The 16,194-nt window shown below is 45.1% G+C and overlaps 2 protein-coding genes and 2 non-coding genes across 7 annotated transcripts; 1 reads left to right on the forward strand and 3 right to left on the reverse strand.

The window, feature by feature from the left end:
- Positions 1 to 724: 724 nt before the first annotated feature.
- Positions 725 to 4,021, forward strand: PRSS8 (serine protease 8). Of its 2 annotated transcripts, none has more exons than XM_056806344.1 (6): positions 725 to 990; positions 1,250 to 1,267; positions 1,508 to 1,584; positions 1,759 to 2,030; positions 2,227 to 2,393; positions 2,771 to 4,021. In XM_056806344.1, the coding sequence occupies exons 2-6, from the start codon at positions 1,256 to 1,258 to the stop codon at positions 3,080 to 3,082; spliced, it is 840 nt and encodes a 279-aa protein (XP_056662322.1). In that variant the 5' UTR covers positions 725 to 990; positions 1,250 to 1,255; the 3' UTR covers positions 3,083 to 4,021. The 2 variants fall into 2 exon arrangements, with proteins under 2 accessions (XP_056662322.1, XP_056662321.1); XM_056806343.1 differs by having other exon boundaries at positions 726 to 990; positions 1,508 to 1,673.
- A 56-nt stretch (positions 4,022 to 4,077) lies between these two features.
- KAT8 (lysine acetyltransferase 8) lies at positions 4,078 to 16,114 on the reverse strand. Of its 3 annotated transcripts, XM_056806341.1 has the most exons (12): positions 13,777 to 16,114; positions 13,622 to 13,716; positions 9,370 to 9,444; positions 9,036 to 9,211; positions 7,735 to 7,788; positions 7,455 to 7,619; positions 6,498 to 6,587; positions 5,875 to 6,015; positions 5,690 to 5,783; positions 5,440 to 5,590; positions 5,041 to 5,195; positions 4,078 to 4,294 (listed from the first exon to the last, which is right to left on the reverse strand). In XM_056806341.1, the coding sequence occupies exons 1-12, from the start codon at positions 13,821 to 13,823 to the stop codon at positions 4,230 to 4,232; spliced, it is 1,308 nt and encodes a 435-aa protein (XP_056662319.1). In that variant the 5' UTR covers positions 13,824 to 16,114; the 3' UTR covers positions 4,078 to 4,229. The 3 variants fall into 3 exon arrangements, with proteins under 3 accessions (XP_056662319.1, XP_016279442.1, XP_001372200.1); XM_016423956.2 differs by having other exon boundaries at positions 5,690 to 5,807; positions 5,917 to 6,015; positions 13,622 to 16,114; XM_001372163.4 differs by having other exon boundaries at positions 13,622 to 16,114.
- Positions 13,709 to 13,772, reverse strand: MIR12376 (microRNA mir-12376). Its single transcript, NR_162944.1, has one exon. It is a non-coding gene; the product is annotated as a microRNA mir-12376 (primary transcript).
- On the reverse strand, positions 13,861 to 13,925 carry MIR12375 (microRNA mir-12375). Its single transcript, NR_162943.1, has one exon. It is a non-coding gene; the product is annotated as a microRNA mir-12375 (primary transcript).
- Positions 16,115 to 16,194: the final 80 nt, after the last annotated feature.

Genomic DNA, 16,194 nt, shown 5'->3' on the forward strand with positions numbered 1-16,194 from the left:
TAGAGATCTTTTTATTTTATTTGCCTGCCTCCAACCTTGGAGAGCCAGGCAGTCCTGAATAAACCCAGACCATCTGTGACTAGCATTGGCCCTTTTGAGGTTTTCTATGGCTTTGGTAATGCATCTGGTTTTGAACTTGGGAAAGAAGACACCTGCTCATTGACAGTTTCCTCAGCTCAACTCCTGGCTGTGGGACCCTGGGGCCTAGCCCTTATTGTATATTGTATCTAAACTTTTTTTATAAAAACCCATCTTAGTTTTATAAAAACTTCCATCTTAGAATCAATACTGTGTATTGGTTCCAAGGCAGAAGAGAGGTAAGGGCTAGGCAATGGGGGTCAAGTGACTTGCCCAGGGTCACACAGCTAGGAAGTGGCCGAGGCTAGATTTGAACCTAGGAACTTTAGGTCTGGCTCTCAATCCACTGAGATACCCAGCTGGCCTCTAATATGTAAGGGTTTAAGAACGGAAACAATTTCCTTGGGCACCAAGGACCATTTAAAAAACACCTTTCCTCAGGGAAAAGGTTTAGAATAGGAAGGTTGAAAAGAAAACACTAGATTCTGAGAAAGAAAATCGGGGGCGCTGGAACTGACCCTAGCCCAACCCCCACCTCCTTCAGGTAAGGGAAAGGGGGCGGGGCTTAGGGGCAAGTCCCGGTTGGCCTAACCTGGGGAAGCGTAAGGGGGCGGGGCTGACTGGCAGGTAGGGGCGGGGCAGGGCGGGAACAGGTGACACCGGTTACCAGCTCAGCCATTCCTGACCCCTCCCTGAAGTTCTCAACCCCATTCCTACCCTTCCATCGAGATAGCCAACTGGAAATTCTTTAACAGGGGACAGTCTTCCTTGCCCCCTGGGACGGACCTGTCGGGGCTGGAGGAAGGCAGCCCCGGACTGGGGCCATGAGCTGGAGGATGGGTCTGGGATCCGAGTGGCCCCTAGCGTTGCTGATGGCGCTAAGCTTGTTGAGTGTGCTACTGCTGGGAAGCGGTGAGTGAAGGCAGTAAGGCTGAATCCAGGGGACAGTAGGCGGTCAGTTCCCCCCACTTCTCGGGTCCTGTTCTATCTCCCAATACCGCCGGCTGCCCAGACTCCCGGAATCTTGGCCAGCCTAGCTTTCCTCGGGGTTTTTTAATCTTCCAAACTTTTGTGGCCTCCCTGGCCTTCATCCCGTCTAAATATCCCAGACCCCAGCCCTAGCCACCTCCCCTTTCCCGCCCTGCTCATTCTCTCCTTTCTTTCTTTTCAGGGGCTGATGGGAAAGAAGGTGAGCCCCTGGGAGAGAGGGGGAAGGGGAAAACTAGAGGGGGGATGGGGAGGAGGGGAGAAGGAAATGGGGGAAGGCCTTTTTGTTGGACATGGAGAATGGGGGAAGAAGAAAAGGGAAATAAAATGGGAGAAGGGATGGACACATGAAGCAGAGAAGGGAAGGGGAGAAAGAGGGCTGAAGAAGGGTGGATGGTTGTCAGGGCAGGAGGCGCCAACAGCTCCCTTTACCCCCTTTCAGAAGCGTCCTGCGGCATGGCCCCGCAGCCCCGGATCGTGGGGGGCTCCAATGCGTCTCCCGGCCAGTGGCCTTGGCAGGTCAGCATTACCTACAATGGCGTCCATGTGTGCGGAGGCTCTCTGGTATCCAAACAGTGGGTGCTGACCGCAGCCCACTGCTTCCCAAGGTTAGGGCCAGGAGGGGAAAAGCTACTGATGGATGGGCAGGAAGGGGTCAGAACATCTTGAGCCCAGCTCTCCTCTCCTTCCCAGGGAGCACCTACTGGATGACTATGAGGTGAAGCTGGGGGCCCATCAACTCAGCGCCTATAACCCGGATGCCGTGGTTAGGACCGTGATGAAGGTCTTCACCCATCATAACTATGTGGAAGAGGGCTCCCAGGGGGACATTGCTCTCCTCCAACTCAAGTCTCCTGTGACCTTCTCCCGGAACATCCGTCCTGTTTGCCTCCCGGCGGCCAATGCCACCTTCCCCAATGGACTCCAGTGCACTGTCACAGGCTGGGGCAATACGCACCACTCAGGTAAGGTTCCTGTGGCTGTATGGCTGTATGGCCAAGTGACCCTGAGCGAGTCACTTCACCCCCATTGCTTAGCCCTGGCCACTCCTCAATCTTAAAATTGACATTAAGACAGAAAGAGGGCTTAAAAAAGCAGAGACGGGGAAGATGGGGGTGGGCTGGGGTTTGACATGTGCCCTTATCATCTCCTTTCCTGCAGTGAGTCTTCCTAGCCCCAAGATCTTACAGCAGCTGCAGGTGCCTCTGATTAGCCGACAGACTTGCAACTGTCTTTACAACATAAACCCTGATCCTGAGGAACCTCATATCATCCAGCAGGACATGGTGTGTGCTGGCTTTGTACAAGGTGGCAAAGATGCCTGCCAGGTAAGGGTCGGGCCTCAGGCAGAGAGATACAAGGGTGATGAGAAAGGAAGAGAATAGTCCATCTGGGTCCTAACAAGAAGCAGGAACCGAGATACTCAACATCATCTGGGCCTTGAAGGAAAGAGCCAAGAGGTGAGATGCCTGAGTCTTTGAGGGCGTTTGATGGCCTTAAAAAGAGCTGAAAATGCAGCTGTCCTGGTTTTTTCAAATCTACTAGTCATAGAGGCCCATAGCTGCTCCTTACTGGAGGGAGTACTTGTTCACTGTCACTTCCTTTCCCCTGGCCCCAGGTACCTTCTTTATAAAAAATGATGTTAGATTAGAATTCCAAGGTGCTTCCTGTTCTCATTTTTTGTGTTTTTTTTTTCTATCTCCAGGGAGATTCTGGAGGACCACTCTCTTGCCCTGTGGGAGGCCTATGGTTTCTGGCTGGTGTTGTGAGCTGGGGAGATGCCTGTGGGGCTCCCAACAGGCCTGGAGTCTATACTCTGACCTCCAGCTATGCTTCATGGATACACCAAAAGGTTTCAGAGATTCAGCCCCGTTACGTGCCCCTAATCCAAGAGTCCCATATGGATTTGGACCTGTGCAAAAGGGAGCTTGCCAAAGTCTCCTCAGCCTCAGCCATCCTGGTACCAAGCCTGATGCTGCCCCTCATTGTGTCAGTCTTTTCCCACCTCCTGCTCTAGAACAGAATTCAATCACTGCAGACCACTACAGACAGCTTGGTTTTGCTGGAGGGCTCAGTGCCTTCCTCATCCTTTGCCTCCTGGCCAGCTGACACTTTCCTGATTCCCCCCAGCCCTGGAGGGACTGAGCCCCTCCCTTCTCAGTGGGGCCTGAAGCTTCATTGTGGAATTGCTGATCCACCTTTCAAACAAACTGTCAGTGACCTCCAACACATTACCTGTGTATGGGCAATCACATAACCTCTCTGGATCTCGGCTTCCTCCTATGTAAAATGAGGGGTTGGATCAGATACCTCCAAGGTCCTTGGAGGGCCTGAGGAGACTGCCTAACCTTTAAGACTGCTTCTTCCACACCACAACGGCAATTGTTCTTGGCATGCAGCTGGGGGTCTTTGGGGTTGTTTGAGGCTCTACATTGTCAGAGGTCTGTCAGCGGAGACTGGTGAACAGTTTAGGACTCAGTCTCAGCTGGTACTTTCCATCATTCCTGAGCTAGAGAACTCTGCTACTGTTCTTCTGGAGGACTCAGCCCCTTCACTCCAACCCTTACCAACCCCAAAGATTTGGTGGAGCCTGGGCATCCCCACAGAAGCCAGCCTTAAAGCATGGGTGTTTGTGTTCTATGAATGAGTACCCTCTCCATTAAGAGGAAGCTGTGTGCCTATCACATGTCTCTTCATGAAGGATCGACCTCCTCACCTGGTGACCACCCCCATCCCCATTACTAAAGGCCATAACAGGCCTTTCCTACACACAACCCTAGAACCAGCTGTTGTTGGACTTCCTCCTCTCTCCTCTTTTGCACCCTGGAGGACTGAGCCACCCCTGGGAAAAGGGCTGAGGGGTGAGGGGATGTACATGTGTGCATGCACAAGTGCATGTATGGGGTGGGGGGCAAATTGATGTTATTGAACGTAATAAACCATTTGTACAAACTCATTTGCCTCCATAGTTCCCTTTTCTCCCTCCCCAAACAGCCAATTTTATAACTGTACTGTGACAAGCTAAAATCTCTTTATTAAAAAAATATTTAGGGCTCAAAGGTAGGCAGGAGTCTATACATATTTACAAACTGGAAAAGAGGCATCCCTCCCAGGTCTAAGACCATCACTGGGTAGGGATGCAGTGGGGCTGGTCAGAACACCGATCACTTCTTGGACAGCTTTACTTGCTTGTGCTTGGGTGGTGCCCACTTGAGGCAAACAGAGTCCACTGCAGGAGAAATGGAGAAAAAAGTCAATGATGGGGTTGGCTAGAGCATGGTGGGGATGACAGGTTATGATACCAACTCCTGACTGATTCAGTGCCAAATGAGACATGTTTTTTTTTTAACTCAACAATGGGAATTTTTTTCTTGACTGCATATCTGTTGCAAGGAACCCTCCCTTCCCCCACAGGGTAGTGGGATAAGGAGAGAAAAAACAATTTGTTTAAAAACTTTTTTTTTTAAACCCTTACCTTCCACCTTAGAATCAATATTGTGTATTGGTTCCAATGCAGAAGAGTGGTAAGGGCTAGGCAATAGGGGTTAAGTGACTTGCCCAGGGTTACACAGCTGGGAAGTGTGTGAGGCCAGATTTCAAAAAATAAAACTTGTCTTGAGCCTGGGGTTCTATAGCCTGGACTGCCTGCCAGTTTGGATATTTTAAGTTTCCATGAGAGGGAGCCCACATTCGAATTAGGCCCTGAGCCAGGTTTCAATGATCCTAGGTGAGAACAAAAGGGCATTTGAATGAGCCTGGGAGGGGGGAAGGAGAAGTAGCCTCCTCCAGAGAGCCTAGTACTGCCTTCCACTGGCAGCCAGGAACAGGTATGACCGGTTTTGTGGTCATGAGACAAGGGCTAGTTCAGCTACAGGGGACATGGGAAGCCTTGTCTGGCCAAAGGTGGGGAGCCCAGAATCCCCCAGTAAGTTGTACAAATGTCCAGTTCTCCATGGTGTTAGTACCTCTACTCACCTGTTATGGGTGGTTTCTTGTACTGGGCACTCTTAAGGTGCTCTTCCACTAGCTTGGGGGTGACGCAGATGACATGCTGCCCCTTCCAGTACTTGACCATGTTGAGTGACTGCAGAGTGCTGATGATGTCATTTTGTGTGATGCTGGTCATCTGGCTGTGGGGGTGAGGGGAAGAGGAGCAATGAGATTCTATGGCTTCCCCTCTACCAGTCCCAGGTACCCTCTGAGTCCTTAAAAGAACAATGACAGGGAGGAAAGGACAGGCATGTTCCAGTCCATTTGGGGACCAAGAGAGGGCATGCATGACAGTCACCCTACCTGCCTCCCCCACCCTCTGCTTCTCCTTCTGGTGGTGCTGCTTCAGTGGTTGGATAGAACAAGATCGTGGGTCAACCTTACCTGAGGTCTTTGATGGATAATGTACCCCGAAAGTCCCTCAGGATTTCCAGTAGCACCCAGGACCAGTAACTCCGATAGCTCAGTTTGCCAAGGTCTGACAGTGGTTTCTCTGGAGAACCCACAGTACTCTCCAACTTGGACAATTCGTAACCTTGGAAATGGGTGAGGCTGAAGACCCAGGTACTCCCACTGTACCCCAGACTCCCTTCCCTCCCTCTACCACATTCTTATCCCAGACCATTCAACTCACTGAAAGCAATAAGGAACTTGCCATAACCTCGACGCTGATATGGGGGGAGAGTCAGGATACAGGCCACATTATTCCCATCTGGGGACTCCTTCTCCTTCAGGGGCAGGCGGGTAGAGAACTAGTCAGGAAATAGATACTGGACCATCCCAACCTAACACCCATCCCTTCTGTGCCCCAGCTGGCACCTTAGAGAAGTAGCCCACAATGTGGGCCCCCTGTCTGTCCACCTCTGTCAAGATGTAGAAGACAAATGGTTCCACATCAAAGTACAGGGTCTTGTGATCCAGGAAGAGCTTGGCCAACAGACACAGGTTCTGGCAATAAATCTGAGGATGGGAGGAAAGGAAGGAATGGGATTAAGGGTTTTCCCTAGGAAACCCCCCTTTTTCTATAGAGTAATTTGTCTTCCTGGAATTATAATGGGAGGAGACCTCTGAACCTCCTCTCCCCTCCCTACTCCAAATAAAAGCCCTCAGAAATCAGGCTCCTTAGGGGATGATCTCTAGGCTGATGCTGATAAAAGCTAGCAGTCACTCAGATTTGGAGCCCCAGTAGAATGTGAACATGCTTCTTGAGGGTAGGAAATAATTTAAATTTTTTCCTGTCTTTGTATAGAATTGATAAGTCTTAAATGTTTGTTAAACAGCCCAGTTTTGAGGGAAAACCTCTGATGGGGTCTTTTCCATCAAAAACAATTTCTTGAGTACCTTGAGATTTCATCAAGGACAACGCTGGGGAAAAGAAGAAACTTCATTGCCTCCCATTATGAGAAAGTACTTCTGTTCCATCCCAAGGCCCTAGGGCATACCTTATGGTCTTTGCCATCTACTTCATACACCGAGATATTGTTCTTTCGATAGATTTCCTTGCCAGGTGGCTGTCTCCACTGGCACTGCCCCTGGGGTGGAAGAAGAGATGAGGTTGACTCTCATCATGGGATTAGCTCTGAAGGGAGAGAGGCAGCTCAGCATGCAAGTGGTAGAGCTTGACAACCAAAACTTTCACCGCAGACTATAGTTGCAAGAACCCTGGAACAGCAGTCAGAAGAACAACTAGGATAACTTTAGTTTAAGCTTCATCACCAACTCAATGTGTTACTTTAGGTAAATTATCTCCTCTGGAACTAAGGTTGCCTATCTATTACAATAAGGAAGATAGTCTAGAACAGGGGTTGGTTCTTGATGCCCATGAATGGAGAGCAGGGCAGACAGATTTTATCTTTATTTTCATTAACCTATAAATCAAATTTAGCAATTCCTTCAAGTATTTAAAAACATCCTAATATGGAAATGTTTTGCATGATAATACATGTAATTCCCAGATTGAATTGTCAGCTCTGGGAGGGAAGAAGAAAGGAGGGAGACATTCTGGATCCTATGACTTTGGAAAACTTATGTGGAAATTTATTAAAATAAAAAAATACAAACATTCAGAGAAGGGGTCCTTAGGCTTTACGAGGTAACACAAACCAAGAGTATGACATATAAAAAAGGAACCTATTATGGAGAGGCTTTCTAAGGTTTGTTCCAATTCAGATGATCTAGGATTCTTCTTTTATCAATTAATTGGGCTCTCACAACCCCTGAGGACCCAACCTTAATTTCACTACCATGTTATAAGGAGAACTTCTAAATGTCAAAAGACTGGGGATGTATTTTCTTAATCTTATCAACTTCCCCCAGTGAAGTTCCTGTCTAACCCAACCCCCAGGGGTACTGCATTTACCCCCACAACTCTGATTAGGCTGGTTTTAGCCAAGACTCACCAAATGGAAACGGTAGCTCTTTTCAAACTTCATGTATTTGAGACAGTATTCGCAGAGCCAAAGTTTGGGCTGTTTCCCATAATCTTCTGGAAATGGGGAGAAGTACCAGGCATCAATCTCATAGTTTCCAATATGAATCTTATCCACATACTTCACCTTGGTAATCTGAGGGCAAAGATTACAAAAGGCTAAATAAAGAGAGAAAACTTAGCAGGGGCTTCTCATGATGACCCCAGGATAGAGATGTGAGAAGCCTGGTTTTTCCTCTCTGCGTACTCACCGCCTCATGTTCCTTCTCTAGTGCTGCTGTTGTGGGATCCATCTCCGCATAGGTCTGGTGGGGAGGGGAAGAGGAAAGGGTGGTGGAAAAAACATTTTCATCCTATCATAACCCCACCAAACAATGACTTCCCAGTTAAGACTCACCAATGTGACTAGTTTCCAAACTATCTTGTATGTCCCCCTAGACTTCATTATCTAACGCAGGTCATTCCTATCCCTTTTTGTCCTACTCTACCTTGAACCATGTACCTCTGCCCAAGGTATGCCTTTCTCCTTTTTATCCTTCTATAGGAATCCTGACTGAGCTTCAAGCTTAAGACCCTCTCCCACTCCACTTTTCTGACATCCTCTTGCAGAACTGGTCTGACACCTGTTTAATGATGCATTCTCTCTCACCAATAACTATGATTATCACTGACTATTTGTCATTTACCACATAATAACTGTTAGTATTATTCTTTTAGTGTCATCTAGTTCTCCCCAACTAGAAAGGACTCCTTCTAAGGCAGAAGTCCTATTTTAAGGATCTTTGTCTCATACAGAGATGGTTTATATGGTAGACATTTAAGAAAATTTGCTCATGGGCGGAGAATTAAATGGAGCAGAAAAGGAAGGAATGGATTTGGGCCTTACCCTACAAGCTCTAGGAAATGTGACCACCTAGAAAAAGTGCCTCATGGTAGGCTTCAGTACAGGTCATCCTTCACCCATTACACTCCTTCCAAACAGACTACTCATAATTCCATGATCTCACCCTACCCTCTGTGAAATTGGCAAATGCTATTTCCCTAGCCTTAGAACAATATATTACTTCCTCCTCCCACTCCTCTATCTCTTATCTATTAAAACCTATTTCCTCCTTCAAGGCTTAAGCCTAGGCCAGGTGCTCCCTCTTCAATGAAGCTTCCTGATCACTACTTGCTGGAAGTGGTCCTACCTTTCTTAAACCTCTCATATTCTCTGACTTTTTTCATTTACTCAATCAACAGCTATAAACTTGTATAGGTCTCATCCACTTACTACGGTGTACACTTCATTTCCATATCTTAAGCACCTAGCACAGCACCAAGTGCCAATAAAAAAAAATGTTGAAGTTGTTTAATCAAATTTTAGAGCAAAAATGGGCTTGAGAAGGAAATTTGGTCACTTCTCTCATGTTAGAGGAATCAGATGCAGAAAATTTAAGAGGTTTTTTCCAGGAGTGACCCAGTTAATCACACAAAATCACAGTGGCAAAGTCTCAGAAAGAGCGCCTATGTCCTGGGCTTCCCCCTCAGCCTTTCCCAGGTGGCCTCAGACCTTCTGCACATGGTTGATCTCATCATGCTTGCGTTTCTGGTTGCGGGTGATCTTGCGTTCAGGCTGCTCAGCTAGTTCGCTAAGGTATTTCTCAGAGTTCTTCTGAACAGCTTCCTTCACTGTCTTGGTCAAGGCCAGTCGATTCTTGTCCACCCATTCATCCAGCCGACGGTTAACTGAAAGAGATGAAAAGTTGAGAGGAGAAGACTCAAATGTTCCACCCATCTCCCCATTCCAGATTCTGTTGTCTTGGGCTCCCAGTTGATTCTTGCCATCCAGGAAGAAACAAAACAAAAAACAAACTGTCATTTCTCCACATAACCCAGGTACTCACAGCCCACATAATGTACGTAGAATTCCTCTCTTCCTTCCTGGTCATTCACCCGGGACTGAATCACTTCTGCTGAATCTATAGAACAAGAAACCTTAGAGTTGCCAGAAGGATAAAGCAGAAATAAAGGTGTGCGAGGGAGTTAAGGACCTTCTCATCCAGGGAGGATAGTTTCTTCTTTTTTTTTTTAAACCCTTACCCCCTGTCTTAGAATAAAAACTAAGTATCAGTTTTGAGGCAGAAGAGCTACCTATATTGGTACTATGTATTGCTTCTAAGACAGAAGAGTGCTACGGGTTAGGCAATGGGGGCTAAGTGAATTGATCAGTCACAGCTAGAAAATGTCTGAGGCCAGATATGAATCTGGGACTTTGTCTCCAGTAAGGATAGTCTCTAATCTTTCTGGCCCACTTGTGATAATCACCAGACCACTACTCATCTTTCCCAGAGGTATACCTTATTAAGGTATACCTTATTATATACTTACTAATATAGGAACAGTTAGGAAGCAAATGCACAAAACTGAAATTTTCCTCATAGCCTACCCACTGTTTCAAATTTTGCCCTCTTGGGTCTAAACAAAACAAATATAATCCTTTCCCTCCACAACAGCTCTCCAAATTCTGGAAGAGAGCTATCATTCTTCTAAGTATTCTCTCTTCTAAACTATACAGCATCAGTTCCTTTTTATTGCACAGTTGCTGTGTCTTAAGACAGACTCTAGTCCTCTCACTTTCTTGATTACCTTGCTCTGAACAAACTCCAATTTCTCAGTGTCCTTCATAAAACACGGGTACTAAAACTAAACACTGTACTATAAATTTAGTCTAAAACAGGGTTCAGCAGAATTATCAATTCCCTCACAGTTCTCCAAGTATGAAAAATGTGCACAGGATTGTTATGTATTAAGAATATTATGAAAATCAGTTCTTGCCCTCAAAGTGACTGCAGTCTACTAAAGGGAACAAATGCTAGAATATGAAAAAGTACAAGGTAAAATGTTGAAAACCAGCACTAGAGATTGAGACAAAGTACTCTAGAAAAGTGTGAGGTAAGAGAGAAGACTTTTAGTTGAAGGTGGGAACAAGGAGAGATGAAGTTAAGAACAAGAGAATACATTCTAGGCATGAGATAAGCAGTGAAAATGAACAAATATTTTTGGGATGAGAATTCATTATATGGTAAAAATTGTTGGGAAGTTGGACAGAAACTATATACAGTATCTTATATCATTTACCAAAATAATGTCAAAATGGAAATATGACCTGGACATAAAGGGAGATATTGGCAAATTAGATGAACAAGGAACATATTACTTTTCAGATTTATGGATGAGAAAATAGTTTGTGAATAAACAAGAGATAGAGAGCAGTGTGAGAGATAAAACAGATAATTTTGATCATACTAAAAAGGTTTTTTGTACAAATAAAACCAATATAGTCAAGATTAGAAGGAAAGCAGAAAATTGGGAAACATTTTTAAGAGTTTCTCAGATAGATCTCCTATCTCACATAGAGAACTTTGCCAATTTACAGAATACAATTCATTCTACAACTGATAAATGCTCATAGAATATAGTTTTGGGATAAAGAAATCAAAGCTATATATAGCAATATGAAAAAACTCCTCTAAACTACTACTGTTTAGAGAAATGTACATCAAAACAATACTGAGATATCTCACATCTATCAGATTGGCTAAAATAATAGGGCAAAATGACAAGTGTTGGAGGAGGTGGAACATTATCCTGTTGGTGGAACCATGAACTGATCCAATCATTTTGAAGTGTAATCTGGAAGTATACCTAGAATTATAAAACTGTATACGTACTTTGACCCAGAAATACCCAGAAAATTAAGGCTGTTTCCCAAGGTGATCAGGGAAAAAGGAAAAGAACCTATATATTCTAAAATATTTGTAGCACCTCTCCTTTGTGGTGGTAAAGAACTGGAATTTGAGGAGATGTCATCAACTGGGGAATGGGTGAACAAATGGCATATGACTGCAGTTAAAAAATGATGAAAGAACAAATGTGATACCCAGTGGAATTGCGCGTCGGCTGTGGGAGAGGTGGTGGGAGGGGGGGAGGGAAGAAGAGAAAATGATCTTTGTTTCCAATGAATAATGTTTGGAAATTACCAAATAAAAATTAAAAAAAATGATGAGCAATTAAAAAAAACACACTGAAAGACCTACATGAAATAATGAAGAGTGAAATGAACAGAAACAAGATATCATATACAGCAACAGAAACATTATTTGAAGAATAACTGTGAATGCTCACCTCCAAGAAAGAATTAACAGAAACATACATGACATAATTTTATGTATGTATTTTTTGGTCAAATGATGGCTTCTCTAGTGTGGGGTGGGAAAAGGGAGATAGCTAGGAACTTTAATGAAGGAAACAAAAAAACAAATCAATGAAATAAGAAAGTAAAATAAATAAAATGAGCAAACATTAAAAAAAGAGAGAGAAAACAGAAGATTCCAACCCTCTTGTTTTACAGAAGCAAAGAAAAGAGGACCCAGAGAAGTTACATGACTTGCCCCAAATCATACATGTAATAAGTAGCAGGTCCCAGAATCAAACTCAGGTCCTGTGACTCCAAATTCAGTGCCCTTTCACTTGAGCTACAATGCCACTTGTGTTAGGAAACAGCTCAGTTGTTTCAGTGTGGATAGAACATAAAAGCATGTGGAAGGTAGTATGGTAAAAGGTGGTTGAAAAAGTAGATGGGAGCCAATTTCAGAAGGCTTTGAATGCCAGGATAAAGAGCTTGTATTCATCTTAAGAGGACGTAAGTGACTACTAAAGTTTTGGTTTTTTTTTTAATTTATATTTTTAAAGCAAGGGAATGGTATATACCTGTGGATTAATAATGCTTATTTTGGCAGTTATGTGAAGGATAAAAGGAGAGGCAGTATGGCATGACGGATAGCTGGCTAGCATTAGAATTTGGTGCAAGTCTCTTAATCTCAGTACCTGAGGGCTATTCTCAATAGAATATAAATGAAAATGAGTTGAAGTTCTTAGTGTAGTTCCTCATATATTAAACAACCTCAAAATACTGTGGAGAAAGGGAAAGCCTGGAGACAAATAAGTTAAGAGATCATTGCAATAATTGCTGGACCTGTAATCAGAGATCAGAGCTAAAAGCTGTCCTCCAACCTGTGTGACTTAATATCTGCTTGAGCTTCCTCATATGTAATAGGAAGATAATACCTATCCTCCCAGGGTTTTTGTGGAGATTAAATGAAATAATATTTGCAAAGAAGCATTTTGCAAACTTTAAAATGCTAAATAAATACCAGCTATCATCCAGCTAGTTGGTCTTCTTACTAAAATACTTTCCCATCCCAAGTTCTTACTCAAATGCAGGACAGACACGGACCACTTCTCTAATTAAACTCCAGTGGCTCATTAGGACCTTCAGGATCAAATATAACATGTGTTTGGCTTATGAAATACTTCATAACTCCACACCTTTCTCCAGTTGTCTCACTTTACTCTCCTCCATGTACTTACAATTCAGCAACATCAGACTCTTCCCATGACCACTCCATCCCTGATGACCATCCTTTTTTTTTTAAACCTTTACCTTCTTAGAATCTATATTAAAGACATCTTAAGGATTGGTTCCAACGCAGAAGAGGATTAAGGGTTAGGCAACTGGACCTAAGTGTCTTGCCCAGGGTCACAGAGCTAGGAAGCATCCAAGGCCATCCAAGCCCTTCCATCTCTAGGCCCCTCCCCCTGCTCTTTATCCACTAAGGTACCTAGCTTCGCAGCCCCCTCACCTCCATCCTTTACATTCTTTTCATTGGTTTTCATTTTCATGTCTTGGGATGCCCTCCCTCTTCACTTCTACCTATTGGTTTTCCTTAAGACTCAATTAAAAGTTTTAAAACGGGGAGAAAGGTAGTAATACTCAAGACTTTTGAGAATAAAATAAGGTGAAATGAATAAACCTTAAATTCACAGGAAACGTGGGCTACTTCTCTCTTTCCTCTATGGGAGGTGTTGGCCTCAGATACATTCTACCTCTTCTTACCTTTTCTCTATACAACCTTCTAAGGCTCAACTCCAGGCCCAAAGTCGATCACTCTGGATACCCCAATGTTGGGTTCCTATCGCTCAGATTTACTCCTGAAATGCAGGATTTCCAGGAGCACTAGGTCCCAGAGGAAGCCCACCCCTCAGGGCTACTCAGCATCCCCCACCCCCACCCCCACCCCCACCCCGAGATCTTACGCCAAGTACTATCCGGACGTCGGCAGAGGTACGTTTCTCCGATCTCCACCGTGACCTCAGGCTCACCGCGGGCCGGGGCCGGTGGGGAGGCGCGGCCTGGGGGCGGGGAGGTCCCTTCAGCCACCGTTCTCTCCCCGCCCCCAGGCTCGCCCTCCCCTGGGGCTCCGACCGTAGCGGCCGCAGCTGAGCTAGCCGTCGCCATCGAACCGGTCGGAAGTGACGTAATAATCAGGCGTCTCGACGACCCCCCCACACTTCCGGGTCCCTTACGGCCGACTAGGGCCCTCTAGAAGCATGGGGGAGGCGGAGTCGCATGACGTAGAACACCACGATGAGGTCATGCACTGCCTCGTCAGGGGTGGGGATCCTCACCAGCCGGTGGATACGATTCGGGAGGCCTTGTTTTCTCCCCACTACCCTTTCTTCCGTATGATTTGCAAGTGCCCCGCGTGGGCGAGAAGGATTAACCTCTTTACTACGTCATGAAGACGTATCAGGTTGCTTCTAGGCTCCACCTGTAAGCTGCCTGAAGTTCCAAGGAGATTAAGGCGGAGAGCTGCAATTTTTAACCGGAAACGCAGGAATTGAAGAATGAGTGGACAGAGTCGTTTTCCCTGGTTCCCAGTAACGGCTAAATACGAACCTAGCATTACATCTGGCAGGCGCTGGCTCTTCCACTTCAAGGACCAACCCCAGCCCCTAACCTTTCGCTCTTATTTTCAAGGTTTATGGAATGCGTAGCTTTTGATAACCCTGGGAGATCGATTGTGCAAGAATGATTACTATTTTACAGACACAAGAGGCCGAGGCCCAAGAGATGTGAAGTCAACTGGTCCAAGATCCCCCAGCTAACAAATGGCAGGGCTGGTATTTTAAAAACAACCGAAATCCAAGCCTCGGCCGCTTTCCAAAACACCACACTGGCTCTGGCAGAATGGGGTGGTGCCAGCTCAAACATTGCTCTTAAGGGAGGGAGGAATGAGGAAGCCCTCGAACCTAGAGATCTCTCCTCAGAATGTTTTTAAACTTGAAACTAAATGCAGGGTAAGAGGGCTAGGCCTAGAGAGGAGAGGTCTTGGGTTCAAAATTGATCTCAGACCTAGCTCTTATTGCTCTTCTGCCTTGGACTAAGACATAAGGTAAAGGTTTTTTTGGTGTTTGTCTTTTTTTAATAGGGCTAAAAAGAAGTATCAAACTACTTTCAGAAGTAATTTTTCCTATCTGGAAGTTCATAGCCACATTTTTTCCTCTTTTCCAAATCTGTGGACCCCAACTTACATGTCTAGAAACTTCCACTCATGAATTCCCAACAGAGCCTTTCATCAACTTGACAGTACTTCCAGTATCTGACCCAAGTCAGAAGAGGACTAATCTCAAAGAACAAGTCCGAGTAATCCCAAGTAACCATTATGTCTAAAATGGCTTTTTAGAGTTAGACCATACAAGGCAGTTAGGCACTTAATTCCACCCTCCCCTGTCATTAAGTCCACCTCTTTTGAGAAGCCTTCAGTAATGAGCTCAACTCACAGACCAAGAACTTGGCAAGAGGGGTGGGGTGAAGGGCATAGAAAGAGAGAAGGTAATGAATAACTCTGCAGAGCCATCTGAGCTATAGGTCAGGACTCCCTCTGAGCATCTTCCTGAGAAAGAATCAGTTATGAGTGGGGCTGAGTACATGTGTATAGACATCAACAGTTCAAGATGGTAAGGACTGAATTAGCACTCATTAATGAGTCAATAATCTAGAGGTAAGCAGACAATTCCACACCTGTCTAGACCTGACAGGGATTTCTCACAGGAGAAAAAAACACTACATTCCCCTATCTCCTCACCTATGGGTCCTCTCATTTGATTCATTTAAAATCCAGCCTCCTTGCCACTTCTATCCTAGTTTTCCCGTATCCCTTATACATTCCCCCTTCCTATCTCTTGGGCCTGGCCCAAGTTCCCAGGTACCCTGAAGCCAGAAGCCTGCTGGCCAGGACTCCTAAGCACAGGCAGGAGGCCAACCTGAGTGTCACAACCCAGCTGAGAGTATTTTTAACAGCCACCTGGCATCAGAATGTCAGGCGGCCCCAGTTACCTCTTTAACCTTGGACATGGAAAGGAAACAAATAAGGAGCCCTGGGGAGAATTCAAGGAGAATAAGGATAAATGGCAATAATTCCTATTTTTTTTTTATCTCAGACATTTCTTCTACCTTACCTCACTTCCAACAGATCTCTGACCACAAAAAGGAACTAGCAAAAAGGCAGAAGATCTCTAAATTAGGATTAGAATTCAGGGATGACTTCCTATTTATGATAGGAGAAAAGCCCAGGAGAGGCTATTGTAGGAAAACTGGATTTCAAAACAGAAAAGCAGTTCAAATCCCTGTTACTTGCTATGTGGCCTTAGACAAGGCACTCTATTTTCTGGGTTAAGTGTTTTCATTTGTAAAAATGAGGTTTGGTCTCAGATCATTTCTAAGTTTTTTTCAACTCTAAATCCTATGAATTGGATGGCTGCTATACTTACACACCTCCCCTAGAAAAAGTAAAGTGTGTCCCACCCCCAGCCAGGCCTACCTGTCT

This window comes from Monodelphis domestica, chromosome 7 (genome assembly GCF_027887165.1).
Source record: "Monodelphis domestica isolate mMonDom1 chromosome 7, mMonDom1.pri, whole genome shotgun sequence".
In the NCBI taxonomy this organism is placed as follows: Eukaryota; Metazoa; Chordata; class Mammalia; order Didelphimorphia; family Didelphidae; genus Monodelphis; species Monodelphis domestica.

Coding starts and splice junctions, on each gene's coding strand:
- PRSS8 (XM_056806343.1), top strand. CDS start 903: ATGAGCTGGAGGATGGGTCTGGGATCCGAGTGGCCCCTAGCGTTGCTG. Junction 1,674..1,758: donor GCAGCCCACTGCTTCCCAAG/GTTAGGGCCAGG, acceptor TCTCCTTCCCAG/GGAGCACCTACTGGATGACT. Junction 2,031..2,226: donor GGGCAATACGCACCACTCAG/GTAAGGTTCCTG, acceptor CCTTTCCTGCAG/TGAGTCTTCCTAGCCCCAAG.
- KAT8 (XM_001372163.4), bottom strand. CDS start 13,823: ATGGCGACGGCTAGCTCAGCTGCGGCCGCTACGGTCGGAGCCCCAGGG. Junction 9,445..13,621: donor ACGTCCGGATAGTACTTGGC/GTAAGATCTCGG, acceptor CTTGTTCTATAG/ATTCAGCAGAAGTGATTCAG. Junction 4,295..5,040: donor CAAGAAACCACCCATAACAG/GTGAGTAGAGGT, acceptor TTTCTCCTGCAG/TGGACTCTGTTTGCCTCAAG.